The sequence below is a fragment of the Anolis sagrei genome, chromosome 3 (genome assembly GCF_037176765.1).
Source record: "Anolis sagrei isolate rAnoSag1 chromosome 3, rAnoSag1.mat, whole genome shotgun sequence".
Classification (NCBI taxonomy): Eukaryota; Metazoa; Chordata; class Lepidosauria; order Squamata; family Dactyloidae; genus Anolis; species Anolis sagrei.
This window is the reverse complement of record NC_090023.1, coordinates 213,113,256-213,135,899: the sequence shown is the minus strand read 5'-3', so window position 1 is coordinate 213,135,899 and position 22,644 is coordinate 213,113,256. Positions and strand designations below refer to the sequence as shown.

The 22,644-nt window shown below is 39.3% G+C and overlaps 1 protein-coding gene across 2 annotated transcripts; it reads right to left on the bottom strand.

The window, feature by feature from the left end:
* Positions 1 to 465: 465 nt before the first annotated feature.
* ITPRIP (inositol 1,4,5-trisphosphate receptor interacting protein) lies at positions 466 to 22,377 on the bottom strand. 2 transcript variants are annotated; one of them, XM_060768350.2, is made up of 2 exons: positions 22,107 to 22,377; positions 466 to 3,826 (listed from the first exon to the last, which is right to left on the bottom strand). In XM_060768350.2, the coding sequence occupies exon 2, from the start codon at positions 3,810 to 3,812 to the stop codon at positions 2,166 to 2,168; it is 1,647 nt and encodes a 548-aa protein (XP_060624333.2). In that variant the 5' UTR covers positions 3,813 to 3,826; positions 22,107 to 22,377; the 3' UTR covers positions 466 to 2,165. The 2 variants fall into 2 exon arrangements, with proteins under 2 accessions (XP_060624333.2, XP_060624332.2); XM_060768349.2 differs by having other exon boundaries at positions 22,111 to 22,377.
* Between the last annotated feature and the right edge of the window lie 267 nt (positions 22,378 to 22,644).

Here is a 22,644-nt window from a genome sequence, read left to right as displayed (position 1 = left end):
ATACCGCTTCTGGCTTACTCAGAAAATATGTAGGAACAAGTGTATTTAGAATCTTTAACCTTTAAACCTGCATTGCACATTTTTGTGTATTTCCCATGAATTTAGCCCAGTCTCTTTTACTGTGAGATTTCCTTTGAACAGATGCCTAAGAATCTCTGGTATTATCTCACTATGTGCTGAAATGATATTTTAGGGAGTGGTCCAAAATCTTATTTACTACTGAAATTGCAGTTTAACAAAGCCCCTCCAGGGTGCTTGACAATACCTTAGGTAGACATAACAACTCTTGTGAAAGTGGTGCTTGAAAATCCAAAACTTGAAAAGTTTTACACCATAAACATTTGGATTTGTTTCTCCTCTGAGAGATTTTGTTTCAAGACTGCAACAAAATGAGAAATAGTGCTGACTGGGAAAGAAGATAGGTATTTTCCACTTCAACCATGTAATTACTTAAAATAAAATAACTGAAGTCGCAATGGGTTGTTTAATAGGCCTATTGACTGGAGCCAGTATTTTACAAGAAGTCAATTATATAGCAACGTTGACATGAGTGGAAGATACATTAAATTTTTAATGTGCAAAAGCTGCCTACAAAAAAGAATGCTAGAAGGAGAAAGGTATTCCAGTGAGGTGTCTCACACCATTTTTATAGCCTCTTTGGACTTCCAGACATTTTTGTGATACCAATTTTCCAGAGCCTTAGTCTTTAAAACAAACAGAGAAAGGTTTTAACTGTTTCTTCCACCTTCTCCGTAAGATTCTTACATGATAAAATAAACATTTTCTCTAATGACAGATTTACGTATTTGGTGTGGCTCAAAAGGACCACGCTACATCTGATCTGACAAGATTTCGGCACTACTTTCTGCAGGAGATCAAGCTTGCTCAACATTCTCCTTAAAGGCACCAGATCCTCTCTGATCTTAGAAGCTAAAGAGAGTAAGTACACAGGTAGGAAACCGCCAATGAATATCAGGCAGTGTTGGTTACATTTGAGGAAGGAACTGGCAAAAAACACTAAGAAACCTCTATGAAATTAATAGGGTTGTCATAAGCCAACAGGGAACCTGAAGACACTTACACAGGTGTATCAGATAACAAGCAGACATGCTTTTTTTTTAACAGAGTGAAAAAAATACTTATATATAGTAGAGATATTGGAGACACATGATGGACTAGAAGTATGTGAGTAAGTTGTTTCCAGTGAGATGTGTAATTAGCCAACCTACCAAGTGGGGTTGGAATTGATACAATACTTTTTTCTTCAAAATTCTATACTTACACTTTTTAAATCAAATACTCAGAATATTTAAAAATACATATATTTTGAATTGGTTAGCTTTCTTGAAAGGTTTTATGAAATGTAGAGGCGTAAGAATCTTAATAGATCTGATCAAAATCCTATCAAAAGGATCACTTTGTTGTATTTAGATCAGGCATGGGGAGCCCCTCCCTGCCCTTTCCTCTTCTCTTTTGGAGGCAGAAAGTGAAGGAAAGACAGGAAACATTTGGAAACGTTTAACCCACTTTCTTGGGGTTAAGTGCAACTGAAATCAACGGGACATACTTCTAAGTAGATCTGTTCAGGTTGCGATAGTGAGCCAAGTGTAGGAGTTTCGCTGAACTGGCATTTTTGAAATCTATTCTTACATTAGCTTGGGATATAATTAATAAGCATTTCATAATGGATACACACACACACACACACACACAAGGGCTCACAGCCCTTATGGGAAACAACGGTTTGAAGATTGATGAAATGAGATATTCACCCCTGTACTTTGTAAATTGATTCAAAAAACATTATGAAAAGCTTGTTAATTACATCCAAAGCTAATGCAAAATAGACTGGTGTTCTTTACTGCAGAATTGTCACGCTTTGCACTTAAATCAAAACGAAAGACAGGCATTTCAAATTACAAATTCGAATACAAATATATTTATAAATTACACTCTTCTTTCTTGCTTATATTATTTACAACAAAATTATCTACAGTAATTAGAAACATTAAAAGCTGCATAAATACCAGGCAGCCACACTGGGAGAAAATGAGAGAAGTGTATCCCTTCTATCAAATCTTTGGTCTCTTTTGTAAAGCTCAAAGCATGCATATATTTGTCCCCTGTGGAAATCTCTGCCCCAACAGTAGCTTTCACATATATAGTTACAGAAGATCCTTATTTAGTGCAATTCCCCGTCCATTGGGAACATGCATGGTATACTCATTTATTAAAGCTGCTGTGTTCTTCAGCATCTCATGAAATGTGTCCATCGTTTTTCTATAAACAGTTCGCTGCAGGACAAAGGGACGGAAGAGGTTCAGAGGTTCTGCCCTTTGGAGTCCCACAGGGATACCCAACTCCTCTGGTAAATTTTTATTTCCAATGAAAAAGTGGTAAAGCCTCTTTTCTTGCAGGCTTTTCTCCAAATATTTGAGCATGTCTTGTAGTCTGTCATTCAGGAATTCAGAGGCCCAGTTCATTCTGGGATGGATCTGTAGTAAATGCAGCATGACCGTTTTCAAGTGATAGTTTGTAAGGCCACTTGGTCCTGTCAGACTGCACTGTTTTCCATGAAGGAAGGAGAGAATCTGGAGACAGCTAAGATGGCAAGAATTGGCAGGCAGAGTTTTAGAAACAAACTGAATGTATCTCTTCTCACATACTGCAAATGTGAGGAACCAGTGAATGCTACTAGTGGGTTCCTCTATGTTATCGCTTTGGAACTGGGATATGAAATAGACATCAGAATCAGCATACTGCACCACAGGGGAAAGGTTAAAAACAATGGTTTTTCCAGACCTGAACCTGATTTTTAGAGCACCAGGTACATCCATGTGATTAAAAGTGAGATTGAACTCATACTTGTGGGAAATTTTATTCCAAGCCTTGGTAAGTGCAACCTGGAACCATGCCATGACCTGGTTAGCATCAAGGTATCGGGTGTCTTTGTAGCAAAGGAGATCCTCTACATGATTATTCTGCTTCAGTAGATTAATTTTGCTGTGAAGGAGGCATAGCAAGTCTTCCCCCAGTTTTGTCTTGTCACATATGCAGCCTGTTGAATTTTCATCTGCCCAACTGATCTTTATCATACCACAGCCTTGTTTGTCAGGTGCAACCGTTTCTTCTGAACACCAGGTCTCATACTGGAAACAATATGGTGCTGGTGGAGTAAAGGGCACAATGAAATCACATGCTAAAGGTTTGTGAGCCCTCCAGTTTTCATACATGCTCCCAATCCCTATGGATTCCTCCACTTCCATGTCAGCATCCCGGTTACACACACTCCTCAAAGCTTCTAAAAGATCATCTGCAAAGCCTTCCACAAGCTCTCGGTTCCTGGCAATATCACTGGTTACAGTCTGGAGGCATCTCTCATAAAAATTGGCCAAAGTGACCTTGTCTGGCAAGATGGCTCCCTTGACTGCTTTCCCAAGGACATTAAGTTCATCTTCTTCATTGGCATAATCTGGTCTGTTTGCTTCCTGATAGTCTTGCCTCCAGAACTCAATCAGAAGGAAAACTACCATTGACAAAGCAGTCCAAAGGTTCCAAGGAAGAGGATCATGATCATAAGGCTTTTCTGACTCTGTTGCCTGTTCTGAAGACTTTGCCAATGCTTCCTGCATTGCAAACTCCTGCTCCAGTTTAAGTTGCTCCATCCTTAGGTTCTCTTCCCGCTCTTTCATCTTCTGAATGACTTCATCTGTGTTTTCAAGGACAGTCACATTGTCCTTTGGGAACAGCAGTGGATGGTTGACAATAGCTGTGATAACCACCAGACATACCCGGAAGATTCCTGCTGCCATTGCAAAGATCTTTCCTGTGAGAAAGAGGTAGAGAAATGATCAATTTTTTATATATATGTACATCTACACAAGGCAATGAAGTGCATTCTTGGCATGGCAAAAGGAATATTTTCTAATTCTTGAAATATCTCAGCTTTCAGAGATAGGAAGCAGTTATCTCTTCCCAACAACAATTTGTATAAGGATCTGTATATTCTATGACAGCAAGCTACTGGAAATTGAGGGAAAATTGATTTCCGTCTAGTAGAGAGCATAACACCCATTTGCTTCTTTATTAATACCTGCATTACAGTTTTGCCTTAATTGATTGTTGGACTGTTAGAACAGAGTATCCTTTTCCTGGCATGATCTATTAATCCACATATTAAGTGTTCACAATCTTGCTCTCTGTTCTCCATTACAGCATATGTTTGATTATGCACAAGTATTTTAAAATAAATCATAGAAAGCGGCCATCCACTCCAACCCTCTGCCATGCAGGAAAACACAATAAAAACACTCCTAATAGATGCCTAACCAGCCTCTACTTAAATCTACAGAAAGGAGACTTCACCATGCTCCAAGGCAGCATATTCCATTGCTGAACACTCTTATCATCAGAAAGTTATTATTAATGTTTAAGTAGCATCCCCTTTCTTGCAATTTGAATAAATTGAGCAGTATCCTAGTGTCCAGAGCAGCAGAAAATAAACTTCTCCCCTCCTCAATGTGACATTCTTTAAAGTATTTAAACATGGCTATTACATTCCTTCTCAACCTTCTTTTCTCTAAAGATACCTAGTGCCCTAAGTCTTTGATCATTTTGTCACCCTTCTCTTGACTGAAATAAATGTAAGGCCTCATGTTTTATAAAGAAAACTAAGCTTACTCGGTGTCTTTTATAGAACTATGTACATGTGTAGGTGCCTTGAGGCTGGCTTTTGTTCAGCTTCTGCCTTGCAAATTTGATTACCTTGCTTGAGAGAGAGAGAGTCAGAACTATTATTTATGTTTCAGATAAGCAATAAACTTAGATGGATATATGTTTTGAATGCTCACAAACTATATTTTGGATGCCCCACAAGCAATAAATACTACAAGTTGATCATCTAGCAATATATGATATGTATATGTGCAAGTGAGAGGGAGGGAAAGGAAAATATAAAAGAAACAGTAGAAAAAAGGCGTTATCAGGAAGAAAGGACATAGTGTAAAACCTCAGTAAAACTCTATGAATAAAACAGAGCACTAGCATAACAAATCTTCATTTGGAGGCTCCTGCAATGTCATTACAGTGTGCTCACATTCCAAAATAAGACTGAGACAACCACTTTCCTAAACAGAAGAAACTGCAGCTCTAAGAGACAGAAATAAATATATAAGAACATAATACTGGCTACAAGTACACAGGTTTTTTTTTAAGCAGTGAAATAAAAAATGAATGAAACTCAGGAAAAGCATGTAAAAATCTTTATAGTTGGTACCAAACATAATAAATAGCATTTTTGTAAAAATAAAGATGTGCTTGAATAAACAAGATTTTTATAGCCCTGTCTTTTTACAGCCCTGACAGCTCAATGTGTCAACTAGTGTTTACATCGGTATGACAGTTCTATTCGTAGTGGTTCATACATGTGCAAATTAAAAATGAATGTTTTGGACACAAGGATGACCAAGACTGCAGACTGAATCTACTCTTACCTGCTGGTAAATTCCAGAAGACAACTGCATCAAAATAAGTATTTCTGCAACAAATGAAACATTTTAAGGGCCCCTCTATTTTGTCAAAGCAGTGCATAATGTGGGAGAATGCCATACTGGCCTTGTGCTGTTGCACCCAAGCTGCTTTTAAGGTCTTTTTGGTATTAATGTGTCTTAACTTTCTGTCAGCTAGGGAGATGCTAGATTGTCTTCTTTTGAAAAAAGGGACCGCACAGAATTAACGTCCATGCCGTTGCTTTGAGGAAAAGGTAACAATTTATTAACAGATCATTGGTCTAATTCCACCCAGACACTAGCTTGATTTCCCCACAACAAAGTTCATACTTAAAACTTGAGAGGTAACTTAATGATTCTGAAGCTGCCAGACATGGATGTTTCTGAGGAGAATAATGACAGTGTTCCTTGCTCTCAGTCTCTGGTATAAAGGCCTCTGAGGCGCCCAGTGCCCAAGGTGTTAACCAGTTGTTTAACTAACTGGTTGAAGTACTAGTTGTAGTAGGTAACTGGTCTGAAGTAACTGGTTGCAGGTAATATAACTGGTTGTGAAGTATTGACTTGAAATGGCTTGTCCAAGCCTGAATCTCTGGGACCAACTGAAGACATGTCCTGCCTCAAGGATTCCCTGGTGGTCTATGATCTAAAATGGCTCCTTTACCTCAGGCAAAGGGGCGTGGCCAACTAACTGACACAAACGGCTTCTTTCTCCGCAGGAAAAAGGGCAAACAAAATGGCTGACACAAACTAGGAATGGTTTTCCTAAACCCCACCCTCAAAAAAACTAACATCAAAGCAACTGCTCTAAAAATATGGGCGGGCAAGCCAGACAAATGGATCTGGAACTGGTGCAGTTCCACCTTATTTGAGAACTGGGGTGCAGTATTATGAAATTAGTTGAACTGATGGGCATGTCCATATTTGATTGTATGCTGGGCTCATGTGTGTCACCTTTCTGACATAAATGCTGCAATTTAAATGACAGTAAATTAGTGGAGATCTAAGTATTAATCACTTTTGGAATATAATTTGAAGTGAACATTGTTGTTGCTTTGCTGCAAAACTTTGCAGGAATTTAAAGAATAGTGTTCCTTCACTTATCGCGGGTGTTACGTTCCAAAACCACCTGCGATAAGTGAAAATCCGCGAAGTAGGGACACACACATACAGTATTTACAATACTATTTTACTGTAAATCGTATTTTTTATTATTTATAATATTCTTTTAGTGTTAGAATTAATATTTTAATATATACTAGCCGTCCCCTGCCACGCATTGCTGTGGCCCACTCTAGTGGTCATGGGGGTTCTGTGTGGGAGGTTTGGCCCAATTCTATCATTGGTGGGGTTCAGAATGCGCTTTGATTGTAGGTGAACTACAAATCCCAGCAACTACAACTCCCAAATGTCAAGATTCTTTTTACCCCAAACTCCACCAGTGTTCATATTTGGGCATATTGTGTATTTGTGTAGAGTTTGGTCCACATCCATCATTGTTTGAGTCCACAGTGCTATCTGGATGTAGGTGAACTACAACTCCAAAATCAAAGGACATTGCCCACCAAACCCTTCCAGTATTTTCTGTTAGTCGTGGGAGAACTGTGTGCCAAGTTTGGTTCAATTCCATCATTGGTGGGGTTCAGAATGCTCTTTGATTGTTGGTGAACTACAAATCCCAGCAACTACAACTTGCAAATGACAAAATTAATTTTTTTTTGAGTGAAGGACATACATGGGGATGTTAGGTGTCTGGTGTCCAAATTTGGTGTCAATTCATCTAGTGGTTAATGAGTTATGTTAATCCCACAAACGAACATTACATTTTTATTTATATAGATATTATACATTTTGTGGTTTTAAAATCAAAAATGCCTTGCCTGACTTACTAGGCAAGGGCCATTGCGGCAGTGGGCGCCCTCCCGCCAGCCATGCTGTTTGCAGGGGGCTTCTTCTTCCTTCAACTTTTTCGTGATTTTGTGGTTTTAAAATCAGAAATGCCTTGCCTGACTTACCGGGCAAGGACCGTTGCGGCGGTGGGCACCATCCCGCCGGCCATTAAAAGCTCCTTTAATTCTTCTCACACATTACCTACACATCTTATATATTGTGGCCACCATATAGATGTAGACAAATCTCATTTGTCCAAGTCCAGTACAATAAACAAAACCACTTTGCTCATTTAATAATTCAGACAATCCATATGTAAAACTTTCCATACAGCAGTGTGATAGCAAGAAATGGTGTGCCCTCGTGACAGAATATACAGTGGACCATGGCTGCGTTTTCTATAGTGAGATATACTACTTTCTCTCATAGGTGATGGTTAAAAACAGGTAAAGCCACAATCATTGCTAGTAGTTATGAGATGGTGACAACCTTCTATTTTCCAATGGCCTTGTACCAGCAGTTCTGCAAAGTTAGAAGCCCAGAGAGGGGAAAATGGTGGGGAATCTTTCAGATCATCTGCATCACTGGCACTTCTGCTGCCATGTAATACTGTATTCATAGTTCTTTTGGGAGGGTTCTGTCAAATAAGCACCTCTGATTACCTCCAGGTGTAAGGACTACTACTCCCAAACACCCCTTTATCTTCGTTATCTTTGTGTGTCTTCAAGTCATTTCAGACTTACGGTATCTCTATCATGGGATCTTTCTCAAAGAATGTGTTCAGATGTGGTTTACCCCTTGCCTTCCACCGAGTTTGCATTTTTATAAAGTTCCACTGGTATAAAATATAGACAAAATATAAACCATCAAATTAAAAAAAAACTACCACCCATTCTGACAAGTCCCCTTTTATGCTCCAGATTTCTGCTGAGAACATCCGCGTGGTGTCACACTGTTATTTCAAAATCTGCCCATCACCCATGAACAATAGCCCTGCAAAGCTAGAGACACTTGCTTTTGCACTGTTGAATAGGCGGCAAAACCAGATATACTGGTTACAGGGATCCCGAAGCTGTGCTCCTCTTGATAAATCAAGAGATTGAGTGAATTACATGGTGTCTAACAACCTATTTGGGCATGTGCCTTCAAGGTGCTTTTTGATTTATTGCAAGCTCATGAATTTCAGAGGGTTTTCTTAGGCAAGGGGTATTCAAGAGGTAGTTTTGACAGATCATTCCTCTGAAACATAGCCCTACAAGTACCTGGTATGCAACAAGTACACCAACCAGGGATTTTGCCCAGGGACCACTATTCTGTGTTTGATTGTAACGAGAAGGGGGTAATGACAATGAAGTAGGGCAAAATAAAATTCATATGATTAAATGCAGTCGTATTTAAGCATTATTAGAGAGGTTGGGTGGAGGAACAAAATTAAAAGTATTACACAAAAATTTTCTTGTGTAGCAGAGTAGGAAGGAATGAAGGTCACATGCTAAGACCATATCAAGAATGTATAGTAGAAAAGGATGAAGCCAGCTAGCAATAGGTTTTAAAAATATTCATGACACTTGTGTGAAACACAGGAGGGAGACAGAAGCAGGTGCATGGATTTGTGTAAGGATATTGCATGCACTGAGCAAGTAAAGAAGTGTATTATTATCAAGCATAACCATTCAAATGTTGGCGGAGTATAGTCCAAAACATTAGAAGGTTATGAACAGCAAAGCTATTACACTGAAATCGCACTCAAAATAAAATGCTCTCCTGACTTCATACCAATGCTGTGGACAAAAGGCAACCAGTCTGGAAGTTTGATTTTACTTCAGTATTAGGCACCAAGGTGAAAGGAAGCATGCCAGTTCAAATGCAGAAGAAACCAGATGGCATAGAGAGCTTTGATCTCTGCCAGTGGAGAACAGCATAGGCCTCAGGAGGAAGGGATGAGGAATTTCTGAACCTACCACCACCCAGGACTTGCTACCTGACGCAATTACCTCATAGTCTTTTATGGCAGAGATAACTTTGCAGTGCCAAGGTATTTTCTTTTATGATCTAGGAACCCAAATGCATCCATGCATTTGGGCTCTAATTCCATTCTATACTTGAAAAAGCTACCTTTTTATTATCACCCTTCCCAAATTTTGCCAGCATAGACTGGCTACGTTCACTGAAGGATTGTAATCCACAAATAAGCTTGTTGAATTCTGTCTTGCTGGCAAGCACCAACATATTAAAGGGTCCTGATGCAACATTTAAGCACCACAGTCTTCATGTAATGTACCTCTCAGGTCTTACTGTGCTTCACCAAACTTTGTCCGTAAATGGAAAAGCCAAGACAGCGATTCCTCTTTTTGTCAGAAAAAAAGTGATTATAAATGGTCTAAGGCAGATCACCGTTTATTAGTTTATATTTCAAGTACAAGGAATCCAGATGCAATTAAGTATATCATATTTAACGTGAATAAAAATAACCTTTCTCCAAGGCTCAAGCCTGCTGAACTTATTTAAAAATAAGTCAGGAACAACATTGCAAGTGAGTGCCTTCAGTCTTCAGGAAATTACATCATTTCCTTTTCTTGGTGCTGTATTTTTTTATAGAAGAGTGTTTGTTTTGAGATTCAAATATAGCATGGCAGTGTGCCAGCAATTGACTTTGATCTTGAAAATATAACTAAAAGCCCCTTTGACATGACAGTAAGCAGAGAAAATACTTGACAGCAAGCCATGCTGTATGTGTGTGTGTGTGTGTGTGTATATATATATATATATATATATATATATATATATATATATATGCATGTCTGCAGGAAGAAAAGTAAGGAGAGAAAGAAGAATGGAGCATCTTGAAAGATGGCACTGGGTGCCTAGCTACCTGAACAAAAATGCTTCACAACAAAGCATTTTGTTGCAGGCATCACACGTTTGTTTTCTATATCCAATCTGCCTACTGAAATCAAAAGCTTTCTTAGGAAACATGATATAGTATACCATTTTTTTTCTTGACAATAGGTCTATATTCAATATGCATAAAGATCCAATTGTGGGCATGATCCACCATCCATGAAGCACAAATGTTAACTACCCAACTTATCAAAGATTCATTCGATTTTCTTATATCTGAATGTAAAGGGATTAAATTAAATACGTAACAGTAACTGACTTAATGTACCACAGCAACAACAGACAAAAAAAAAAAACCACAGGGAAACTTGTATGTTGAGAACCTAATGAAATATGCCTCAGAGCGTTTTTCCCTTTATGAGATGCTGTTGCCTTAATGCTCCATCAGCATTCCGCTCCGAGGTAAAAGGTGTGGTTGTCCTTCTTGAATGTGGGAGATTAGATGTGTTACACCCATAATCCCAGCCCTGACAAACACAAAAAACTTGATTAATATTAATAAATTATTTCCCACCCATGTCCTTGCATGCCAAGTGGTTAAGAGCATCAGTTAGAGCAAGGCGTCACCAGCACATCACACTTTGAATATGTAATAAAATTTTGTGCTGTATATTGAAAAGGAACAAAAAGAGGGAGAAGAATAGCTTTAAGCCTAGGCCCTCAGGGAATGTTTGCCTGGCTTCTGTTATTCAGTGGTTCCACTACTTTCCTTTTGCTGCTAATTACAAAATGTGGATGATGGTGGAGGGAGTGAAGAACACCTTACAGAAGCATTCAATTCCCCATTGGGAAGATGGTCGCGGGGTATAAATAAGGATGATGATGATTATTATTCCTTCAGTTTTTTGTTATGCCCACAAAATCTACAACATAATCAATGGAAGCTGATCATTTTGGGAGGAGCAACATTTTCACAAAAGAAAAACAGTGCAGACACATGCCTGCAAAAAAAAAAAAAAAAAAGTGGGGGGGGGGGGAGAGATCTGGCCTCAAATTAAGCAGTACAAATTGATCCCAATATCCACTAAGAGATACATGACAAGACACTTAAAACCGTGGATAATAGCAAAACCTCTATTTTGACTATACTTGGGCCGGAAGTATACCATAGAATTGCACTAGTGGACCTAGAGAGGCCCACAAACATTTAAATTTGTGAATAAGTGAAACAGTGCCTATCAAATCCTTGCATAAGGGGGCATATTGCATTTTCACATCAAAAATGTGCACCCTATGCTCCCATGTCATTTCAGAAGGTGGGGGATTTCTTGCAGGAACATGGCTGCAGAATTTTCTGCACAGAAAATGGTATTTTGGTGCAGAAATGTTATTTTCTAAGGAGAAAATGCTGTCTTCTATGCAAAACAAGCATACATACATTTTGTGTTGATGTAACCTCCCCCCCCCCCCCCCGATTAGAACCTTGATTAGAACCTCAGAGTTTCTTGACATTCAAGAAATATTGGGGGGGGGGGGGTGTTAAAGGATGTTTCAAATATTTTCCCATTTCTTTCAATGAGGCTGTGGACGTATTTCTGTAGAACTATCCAAGGAGTTGTACTTGAATCTAAAATCCAAGTGAAACCATAGCTAAATGACAGGTGTACCAACTGCAACTATTGTGCGAAGAGCTTTCATAGACAGAGACTCAGATTGCTGTCTTCTATATGAAGGGGTACATGATAAGAACAATAAAACATACCCCACTGCCATAAATTACAATAATTAGGAATAGAAGTGACCTTCCTTATTTTTACCTTCTACATCAATAGTTCAGGTTCATAGGGAGGATCGTAGGTACATGGGAGATGAAGAGGGCTATCCTAGACTAGCTCTGTAGAAACCCCAAAAGAAAAAGCCATTGCTTAGTCACATGTCTCAAAGTGCTTTCCTATCTCATAAATAATAGAAAGGGACATCCTGCTCTGATTGCTCAGTGCCAAAGGGTTCAGTCCCATGACTAACAACGGACATTCTTTCCGCCAGGCAGCCTAGGGACCTTTGGGAATGACTGCCCTCTCAGCCACTAAATACACTATCTTCATGGAAACGCAAATGAGTTTCCTGTATACAAGTCAAAGTTACCAGACTTTATCAAAAATTAAATGGCAGGGAATCCAATGGAGGGTCAAATATTTGCTCTGTCAGAAAACAATAGGCTCTACATAGTCCTGAAACAGTATTAAATCTGTTTAAAAATATCTTACAAAACCTAACTAAAATTATACACTGAAATATTTTGCTAACATTATGCTCAAAAATCTAATATCTTAATTCTAAACTGCCTTCAAAGGGAAGTTTTGGTTTAGCACAGGCAACTTCAAACCTCCATGACTAATAACATGCTGATTTTATGTTTGCTTGTTTTGCTTGAGGGATGTTTTGAACAATGCTTGCTTTTCAATTACAAGCACTTAAAAAGAAAGTAAAGTTCATTTTATCTCTTTATCTCACAAAAATGGCTTTTTGACGCGCTCTAAAAATTGCCTGTGGAAAGAAGTCCTAGGTTGGGGATTTTTTGGTCGCTAATGACTTTTGTTGTTAATGCAAGCTTTACAGTTTTGACATGCCCTCCTTCTGCTGTCCAGATCTGTTCTTATTGGCAATGGAACAAATTTGATGACAGAGCACCAACAGACCGTACATTTTCATACAGAAAATTTTGATAGCATTTCAGTATAACTACAAATCTGGATACTGAAGTGGAAAACTGAGCTGGACAGCCGGTGTACACTAGCAGCCTATCAGACTATTATTATAGGATTGCTGCCAGGCTTTATTAGTCCCGTCCCGCCCACCACCACCCTTCTGGTCAGTGAGGCAAACTATTTGAAACCATATCATTTCATTCCTGGATCTAACCCAGTTACACTATTGAAACATTTGTTCAGTTACATATTTATTATGAGCCCCTTTAGTCCATCTTGCCACCCTCAATATTTCAGTACAAAAAGATGATGATCCACATGATTAATTGCAGAATATGTATAGAATTAATGTAAATCAATCAAGGATGTGGAATCAGAAGCACACAATTAAAGAAATATCAAACTACTCTTTGTAAAGACAACACTTTGATTCTTCATGCATGAGAATCTTTCCAAGAAAGATTCACTAGATATAGCAAGGAAGGCCTTCCTTATTTTGGTTTCAGCTGTCTTTGAGGGCTGACTGCTCAGAGGGAAAGGGCATATTATGAGTTGTCTAGTTCATAATGGTTCTTTCTTTTGAAGTTTTCTTTTCCTCTACCTCTTCTCCTAATATCCACCTCTTATCATTAACAATGCCTGCTTCCAATTTTGACATGGAATAATTGACTTCATCCTGGTGTTACAATCCAGGGCAACCTCCTGACAATCCTCTTTGTGATTAAGTTTCCTCTTCTGACAATATGTCTTCCTGCATGGTTTCTAGCATCTGAGATGCTTTCATTTTTCATTTCAAGTAAGAAAAATAGTATTAGATCAAGAGTCCTAGAACATATCACTTTTTAAATATGCAGATCTGCTATACTGATTTCAGTACATATATCCCAACCTTTTAGCACGAAGGAGCTTGCACACAAGGACACTCATATATTCATAGATTAGAGTCTTTGTCCATTGGTGCATTTGGCACATGAGATACTATATTCAATGGTTGGCTGTTTCTGAACATGTTTGGCATGTCTTTGGCATCCCTGAGGTATTAGTATCAGACAGAAGAGATAGGATAGGCATTTCATGTCAGATGAACCACCAGACTGAATGCCATCTTACACTATTATAAAGCCAGGGCCACTGGGCTTGTCTGCTACAATTTTCTGCTCTTTGTATGTGTTGGGTTTCATCCCTGGACTGCACAAGTTTCTTGTGTCATCAAGTTTACAGACCTCATTGAGTAGCTAGGCTAGAGACAAGGCCAGGGGGAGGGATTCCTTCCCCCAGAATTCCTATGCATGTTTTCCATAAAGAGCTATGCCTTTCCTCTTCATTGCCAGCCACTGTCTCCTCCACCTTTGATGATGTAGTAATGGAATTATGTGGGGGAACTCCTTTTAAAAGTTTTATTGCCCTGGGTCTCTCTACCATTTCTCAGTCTCTTCTGCTTCTTCTTCCTTCCAGTAAGGATGCATTTTGCTTCTCTCTAGGCAAAATGTAGCTGCATGGAGTTTTTACCTTTTACCCCCTTTAGAAGATTCGATTTAGTAAGCTAGTTAGCTCCAAGACCTTTTATATGAAGAATGTTATTTCTTTTACTTCAATAAATATTTTTGAACCTAAAGTTCTGACTCTGCAATCCTAAACCATCCTATGGAATGGAAGCCTATCCCAGCTCACCACATGTAAGTTTACTTCTGGTACTCTGCTATATTTATGGTGGAATCACCCCAACCTAACAGCTCAGATTCCCCAACAGTATGGAATATCACTAAAGATGAACACTTTGTCTTTTCCCACATAGTCAGGTGTGGAGCCTACGAACTGTACATAACTCTTGAGAATAATAATTCAAATAGTACACTTCCTGCAATAATTGATCTCTAAGATGTCTTTTTCTACAAATGCCCACCTCTGGCCCAACAATGGTACTACTATCTTTATACATCTAATTAAGATAATGTATATAAGAATTATCCACCAAGAAAATGGAACTTTCAAAGCAATACTGATACTTGTAAAGTCCAAAGGAAGATAAATCCCACTTTAGATAGAGAAGGCGGATGTCTGTTGACACACTACAAAGAATTCAATACTAACAGCTTGATCATGACCTAAGATGTATCTGTCAGTAAATCCTTTACATAAACTTTTATAAAGTGACACTGGAAAAGCTATTTAAATGAAGAACTGGTAGACTTCAAAGACATAATCATGGTAGCCTACATCAGTATGTGAAGGGATCTCGTAGACTAACGGGAAATTTTGCAGCAAAGCAACAACGATCTTCACCTCTAATTATATTCCAAAATTGATTAATACAGTACTTAGATCTCAATTAAGTTACTGTCATTTGAATTGCAACATTTATGTCAGAAAGGTGACACACATGAGCACAGCACACTCAAATATGGATATTCCCATCAGTTCAACTAATTTCATACTGCACACCAATTCTCAAACCAGGTGGACTTTTATGATGTATTTTTTGCTCTCTGCATGATGCTCCATTCTTTCCTATTTGCGTGACATCCTGCTCCACTGCTAAAAGAAATGTGGGCAAAGAGTTTAGCTTATACAGCTGAGCTGGCAGCTTCTGGGCTTGGCATCCTAATACAGTGGTTTCTCTACCGATTCCACACCCAAACTTGGCCAACTCCTTACCTAGAGCTCCTAAAACTGGAATATCTACCTTCTAGAACAGCTTTTGAAAACCTAAACTGGAAAATATGTAGCTGAACAGAAACTTTGTAACTTTGTTTTAAACACACACTCTTGCACACTCCAAGAGTGAGTGTTCATTGAAAGGGATGCTCACCTACTTCTTTCTTTGATTTATGCCAGGCATATGTTTCACTTGATGAAGATATCTGACAGTAATACACAAAAGCCAGGACTTGGAAGTAACACATCATGGCCTACATGTGTGTAGCAGTTCTATATCCTTCTGCCATCCTGCAGATGTCATGCCTGGAAGGGGACCCTACTGCTCTTCCTTGCTGGTAGAGAAGGGTGCAAGGTAATCCAGACCAGAGAGAAACTGTTAGACTCAACTGGATGGAAGTGAGAAGAGAAAGTCGGGTTCATTCTCAAATGGAGCAAACTTGCCTTTTCCTTCTGCTTAGTTAGATCTTCATGGTTTGAATTACCTCCTCTCTTCCACTAATGCTTTGTGGTAAGAAGTAGCAGCAGCTCATCTCTTTGGGACTGGGTAGCTGCCAGATGTGGGAAGAGTTTGGAAGGTGTATAAGGACAAGAAAACATCCCTTCACAAATCATCCAAAAAGGACTACACATGCCTGTAAGTCACTTACAGCATGCTAGCCTATCAGCAATAACACTTCCCATGGTATTTCTGGAGGTAATAAAAGCATATTGGCAAGTCTTTACTTAAAAGTTTGTGGGGTTAAAATTCTTTTGGGAACATTTTGAAGGGTGTTTTCTAATTTTAGACCATTTGTAAAACTTTCTGGATGGGTCCCCAAAGAAACTCAAGAGTGAGTATTGCAGATTGTGATGTGCACTTTCTCTCTCACACACAACTTTAAAGGCAAGTTTTGCATAAAGCACAAAATGTGATCCAGTCTTCATCAAAGCTATCAGCTCCTTCCAACTTCAACTGCTAATACTTCTGTTAGGATGCTTCCAAGGTAGCAGCACCAACTGCAATGTTTTTGTGACAGTCATAAGCTAATTGAAGACTGCACTGATAACATTCCTCATTACGTATATCCTATCACTGACCACTGCTTCAAATCTCCAAATGGAGTGTTGCCTGCCTTTTAAGGATCTGACTGTACTGGTGTTAGTACTATGGGTAATTGAAAATCTGTTTCAAGTCCAGGCTTCAATAATTCCAGTTGCCTCACATTTACTATGGTGCGAATTGTCCTGATTACTCAGTATGATGGAAGATCAGCCTTCCTAATTATTTAAAGCTGCACAGGTAAGCGAAGTTTGTCTCTCCAGATGGCCAAAGTTGAGGAAAAGACTCAGAGGAAAGGAGGTTGCTTGGAAGCCAAATCAACATATTCTCCCTGTGAGTTTTTCCAAAGGGCAAGGATATCAGTCAAAAGGCTAAGAAAACCTTATGGCACTTTTCCTGTGCAGGTTAAACTCCCCGAGACATGGGAGATCTATAATAGCTTCAATTTTAACCAAAGGGAGTGCTCTGGGGAAAGATAAACTGTCCTATCCCAATTTCCCTCTTTAATAGGTGATCAACTGGAGAAAACACACAGATGACTTCTATTTTATAGGAATCATCTCCTGTTGAACTTCTACTATGCAGACAAAAAAGCTAAAAGCAAATATTTCCAGGTATGTAACCGCAGATATTTGATCTGCTTATCTAGCTCTTTGACAAGCTCTATCAGGAACAGATCAGGGAGAGTCTTGACTATTGTTCAGTAGAAACTAAAGAAATGGAAGAGACAGTTTTAAACAATGGAGAACTCTTTGTTCACAGAACACCGTCTAACCGATGGTCAGTCGGAATACACCCAGCATTAAAACTTTAGCACATTTGGAAGTACGTTTCTATGGATGTAGTGGGGCTGTCTTTCAAATATAGCAGCATCAAGTAGCACCATCATAACCTTGCCTGTGACCCAAAGAGGAGTTCAGCTCAAGGAAACAACTGGAGCATAGTGCATAATGGCTAAGCACCCTCAAACCCTTTTCCACTAATAAAAGCAAACCTGTCAAGATTTTGTTATAAACATTTTCATATCAAATGATGTAGAAGTCCTGGCCTAGATTTTTTGAGGTATTTACATATATGCTTTAAACTGTAAGTTATATACTGTTTTAAGTTGTTTTGGTGCCTATCCCTTGCCCCGAGATCTTTTAATACAGGACACAGAATTGAAACATTTATTTTAACAAATGTCATTATAAGAAAAAAGTGAGGATATGTTCATTTCACGTGGTATATTACATCTCACTGCCTGCTTGTAAATGAAAATATACAAGAAACCTCTGCTGTTTGGTATCTCTAGATAAACAAATATGGTTTCACTTGTTAGAGATAACAATCGCATATTCTAAAAACCCTACAAATCTCTTTTTTACTTTGACAACCAGACAAGATGCTTCAAAGAATACTGGTTCCATGGATGTCAAAGGGCCAAATACCAGTGAGTAGCCTACAACCAAGGCATGAGATGTTTCCCATTATAGCTTTCTAACAAGTTGCATTTATATTCCTATCACTTCTGAAGTCAGAGATTCAGGGTATCAAGTTCAAGCTGTTGACATGCATTTTAACCTAAGACACATTCCATTCCAGTGTTGTGTGTAATCACACTTTTGCTTCATGCAGTGCGACCTGCATAAAGGTTCTCAGAGCCAGCAAAACATGGTTCAGTGGTCCAAATCAATGTTTCCTTCATAGGTTGTGAACTCTTGGTTGTATACATCAGAACAAATACAAAACAACCTGATATAGACTCAGAACTGATTTTGCTATGATAAAGGATCATCAATCAGATAAAGTAGGCATGACGACACATACTCAAAGATCTCTCAGGTGTGGCATTATAGAAATGCCTTGTTTTGACTGGATTTGACAAAATCCTCCACACCGAGTCTATTATCCTACACAAGGTTGTCTATTTTCAGATTACTGTTAATACCTACCATTCCCAATCACTTTACTGAAGTTTTGATGAAATCTTTTTGCCATGGAACCAGATGCTTTGTCTCAGAGTATCACACTCCAACTTCTATCAAAGTGAAGCTCTGCTGATGCTTTTGCATAATCTGACAGTTTTATTTAGATAAAGAAAATTCATTTGAAAGTGGAGAAAAGGAGGAAGCGTTGGTGTTGGCATACAAAACACTAAGACATGCCTCTCTGAAGAACTTGGTCACCGCAATTACTCTATCCCTTTTGGTGTGGACAAGAGAAGCAACTGTATGCCATCTAGCACTGCAGGACAATCTCCTCTTCTTGTTCTTTGCTGAAACAAAATCTGAAGAGGAATCCTCTTACCTCTGCAGGAGCCTACAATATACCATGCTGCTGTGGCAAAGTTTATATAGGGACTACCAAATGCAGCATCCAAACATGAATAAAGGAACATGAAAGGCACTGCAAACTAATTCAACCAGATAAGTCAGCCATAGCAGAGCACCTGATAAACCAACCTGGACACGGCATATTATCTGATTACACAGAAATGCTGGACCACTCTAACAACCACCATGTCAGACTACACAGAGAAGCCACTGAAATCCACAAGCGTGTGGACAATTTCAGCAAAAAGGGGGAAACCATGAAAATGAACAAAAACTGGCTGCCAGTATTTTAAAACCCCAAAATCAGGACAGTAAATAAAGAGCAACACTAAAAAAAAAAGACAGGAATTCCAGACAGGAAGCAAACGTGGCCAACTAACACCTCCCAACAAAGGATGCCTCCAGGCAGGGGGCAGCCATGCTTTGAAGCTGCAAAGCCATTCAATGCTAATCAAGATGGCCAACTGCAACATTCACACTTGCCTCAAACAAACAAGAGTTCTTTGTCCCAATCTGGCCATTCAGAGATATATAAACCTCAGTTGCCCAGTTTCCAACAGACCTCACAACCTCTGAGGATGCCTGCCAAAAATGTGGGAAAAACATCAGGAGAGAATGCTTCTGGAACATGACCAGACAAACTGGAAAACTCACAGCAACCCAGTGATGCTGGCCATGAAAGCCTTCAACAACACATCATACATACATTGTAAGAACAAAATGTATGAGGACATGACACATCTCATTAAATGTATTCATTTATGTATTATTTAATATATACTTTATTGCTTATTTCACACAACACACTGCAGCCAACACACTAACTGTGCCATAAGGGATTGTTTTATGTTTTTGATTCTTGCTTGACAAATAATGATTCCAGGATGAAGAAAGATAGTGTGTATTCATTCCTGGGAGATATGTGGTTAAGATGGCCTGCTGTCAATTGAAATAATATACAGCTTATATGTATCTCTGTTAGCAAAGATATCAATGTATAGCCATATCTGCAAAGGACACAGACTAATAGCCATTGACTGCTTCAGTTTTAATGACTTTATCTAATCACATTTTAAGTCATCCCAGCTAATGGGAAATAGCAATAGATTACCTAAAGGATTAGAATTAAATGTGTATTCCAGTCCAATGGCTGTAATTAATCTGAATGTTAATAAGTTCAAATAAATGAGCACAGGATTGTAGGTGAGTTTTTCATGGATCAAAACCTTATAGTGCATACCTAATGAATATCTTTGTGGTTTGACATGAATATAGGCTGAACGGATTAGTTTAGATAGCAGATGGGGCTACACACATCCTACATCATTTCAAGGATAATTCTATAATTTGCTCTTTGAGGGCAGTCCTTTCCAGCGAACAAAATCAAAAATCCCTTTACTTAAAAGAGCCATAAAGTTGGATTTCAGAATTGTCATCCCAGGCATAACTATTTAAAATGAAATTAAACAGAAACTAATGGGTCTTGCATGTAAGTACAGAATTTTACATGTCCTTCATCTGTGTGAAGATTATTGATGGAGGCCTTTTAACAAAATCCTACTGTTTAGATGCAAGGTGTGAAAAACAGGGACAGAGACTTTCTGATGGTGATCCCTTTCAACAACTCTTTTGCCATAGAGACAAATAGCCCATAGAGACTGATTGTTATCTTGTCATTTTCAGGCAAAGGTATGTTATTCTCCAAGGTTTCAAACTTTGGAGCTTTTCATTTTCATTGACATTTTCTATTCTGCCTTGGAATACTGTGGCCAATTCTGGGCACTGCAATTGAAGGGAGATGTTGACAAGATAGTATGTGTCCAGAGAAGGGGGACTAAAATTATGAAAACAAGCCCTATGAGGAGTGGCTTAAAGAGCTGGGCATGTCTAGCCTGCAGAAGGCTGAGAGGAGACGTGATGACCAAGTATAAATATATGACGGGAATTCATAGGGAGGAGGGAGCAGGCTTGTTTTCTGCTGCCCTGGAGACTAAGACGTGGAACAATGGCTTCAAACTACAGGAAAGGAGATTCCACCAGAACATAAGGAAGAACTTCCTGACTGTGAGAGCTGTTCAGCAGTGGAACTCTCTGCCCCGGAGTATGGTGAAGTCTCCTTCTTTGGACGCTTTTAAACAGAGGCTGGATGGCCATCTGTCAGGAGTGCTTTGAATGTGATTTTCCTGATTCTTGGCAGAAGGTTGGACTGGATAACCCACGAGGTCTCTTCCAACTCTATGATTCTATGTTGTTTTGAAACACTGGAATAGTATGGATGCATTGCTTACTTTTAAAGTCATGCTGTACTGGACACGAGGCTTTCCTCCCAAATAAGGATGTAGAGAACTGAAGTCTTAATTGTTGACTCATTTGAATTGAGTGCAACAGCAAACCTATCCTGTCCTTGGAATTATTTGACTCAATGAGTGTATACAAGTACATGAAAGTTCAATCCCTGCAATATCATGATATAACAACAAACATAAGCAAAACGAGTGCTGGAGCCTCAACAAACTACAACTCCCAGGATCCCATAGCATAGGAGAGCTAAGGCAGTTGAAGCAAAGTCCAACTGCATTAATTCTGCACGTCTTAGAGCAGCCCGTTAGGTCTGAGAATGCCACCAATTACAGGAGGGGAAATGCTCCAACACCCAGCAAGTAAAATGTATCCTGTCTCTTCTCTGAGGAAAAGATACAGATTTGGAGAGAAGGTTTGCTTGAAGTGCTTCCTCTTCCGCTGCTTCCCCTGAACTTCCTCAACTAATTCCAAAAGCGATGGTCACCATCATTTTGTGTGTTGTTCGAAAGAGGAGACAACACAAGTAACTTTTGCTGAGAAAGCATGAATACGCGAGGCACAGACAAAGCAAAACCAAAACTGAACTTCTCTCTTGTTTAAGTGACTCTTGAGAAGAGGATGTTGTGAATCCCAACTAAGACCCCCCCCCCCCTTGAATCCCAAGGAAGAACCTTGGGAGGAAGAACCTCTCGCATCCCGTATGCAGAAATATAGCAATTAAAGAGTGTTAAGCTGCCTTAATTTTACAGTGTAGATCCCCCCCCCCCCCCTTTCCCGGTCCATCGTGGCTGCTTCGTTTGGAGACACAAAAGAAAGGCGCAAAAGCAGCCGAAGAAGGGGATAGAGATACCTACAGCGCCCAGCTTCTTCTGGCCCAAATGCCTGGCTTTTGTTGGTCCGGGTGGTTAGGCGGCTCAAGGCGGGGTCCCCGTTGCCTTCTGCTTTCCTCTAGCATCCTCCACGCCTGTTTCCTCTGAAAAGGCGAGCTTTACTAATTCGACTTTCGAGCTTACTCATTTCCTGGAGATCCAGCCCACTTAAAAAAAAAGAAAAGAAAGAAAACACACCCCTTGCGCTGAACTTTCTGTTGAGTCCCAGGACGGCCTTAAGGTGGCAAGACCCAGAGAAACGCCTTGTCCTTCTTTTTTGGCTTCCTTTGCTTCTGCCTAGAAACTTTCAAGGAGGCACACTGTGAGTCTCTACGCTGGGGAATCAATACAGTTTGACACCACCATTTCAACTGCCATAACTGAATGCTATGGAATTCCGAGGGTTGCAGTTTTCCTTGATCTTCTACTTTCTCTCCCAATATGGGCTGCTGCCTCACCAAACTACAAATCCCAGGATTCCATAGCATTGGGCCAAGGTAGTTAAACTGGATTAATCCT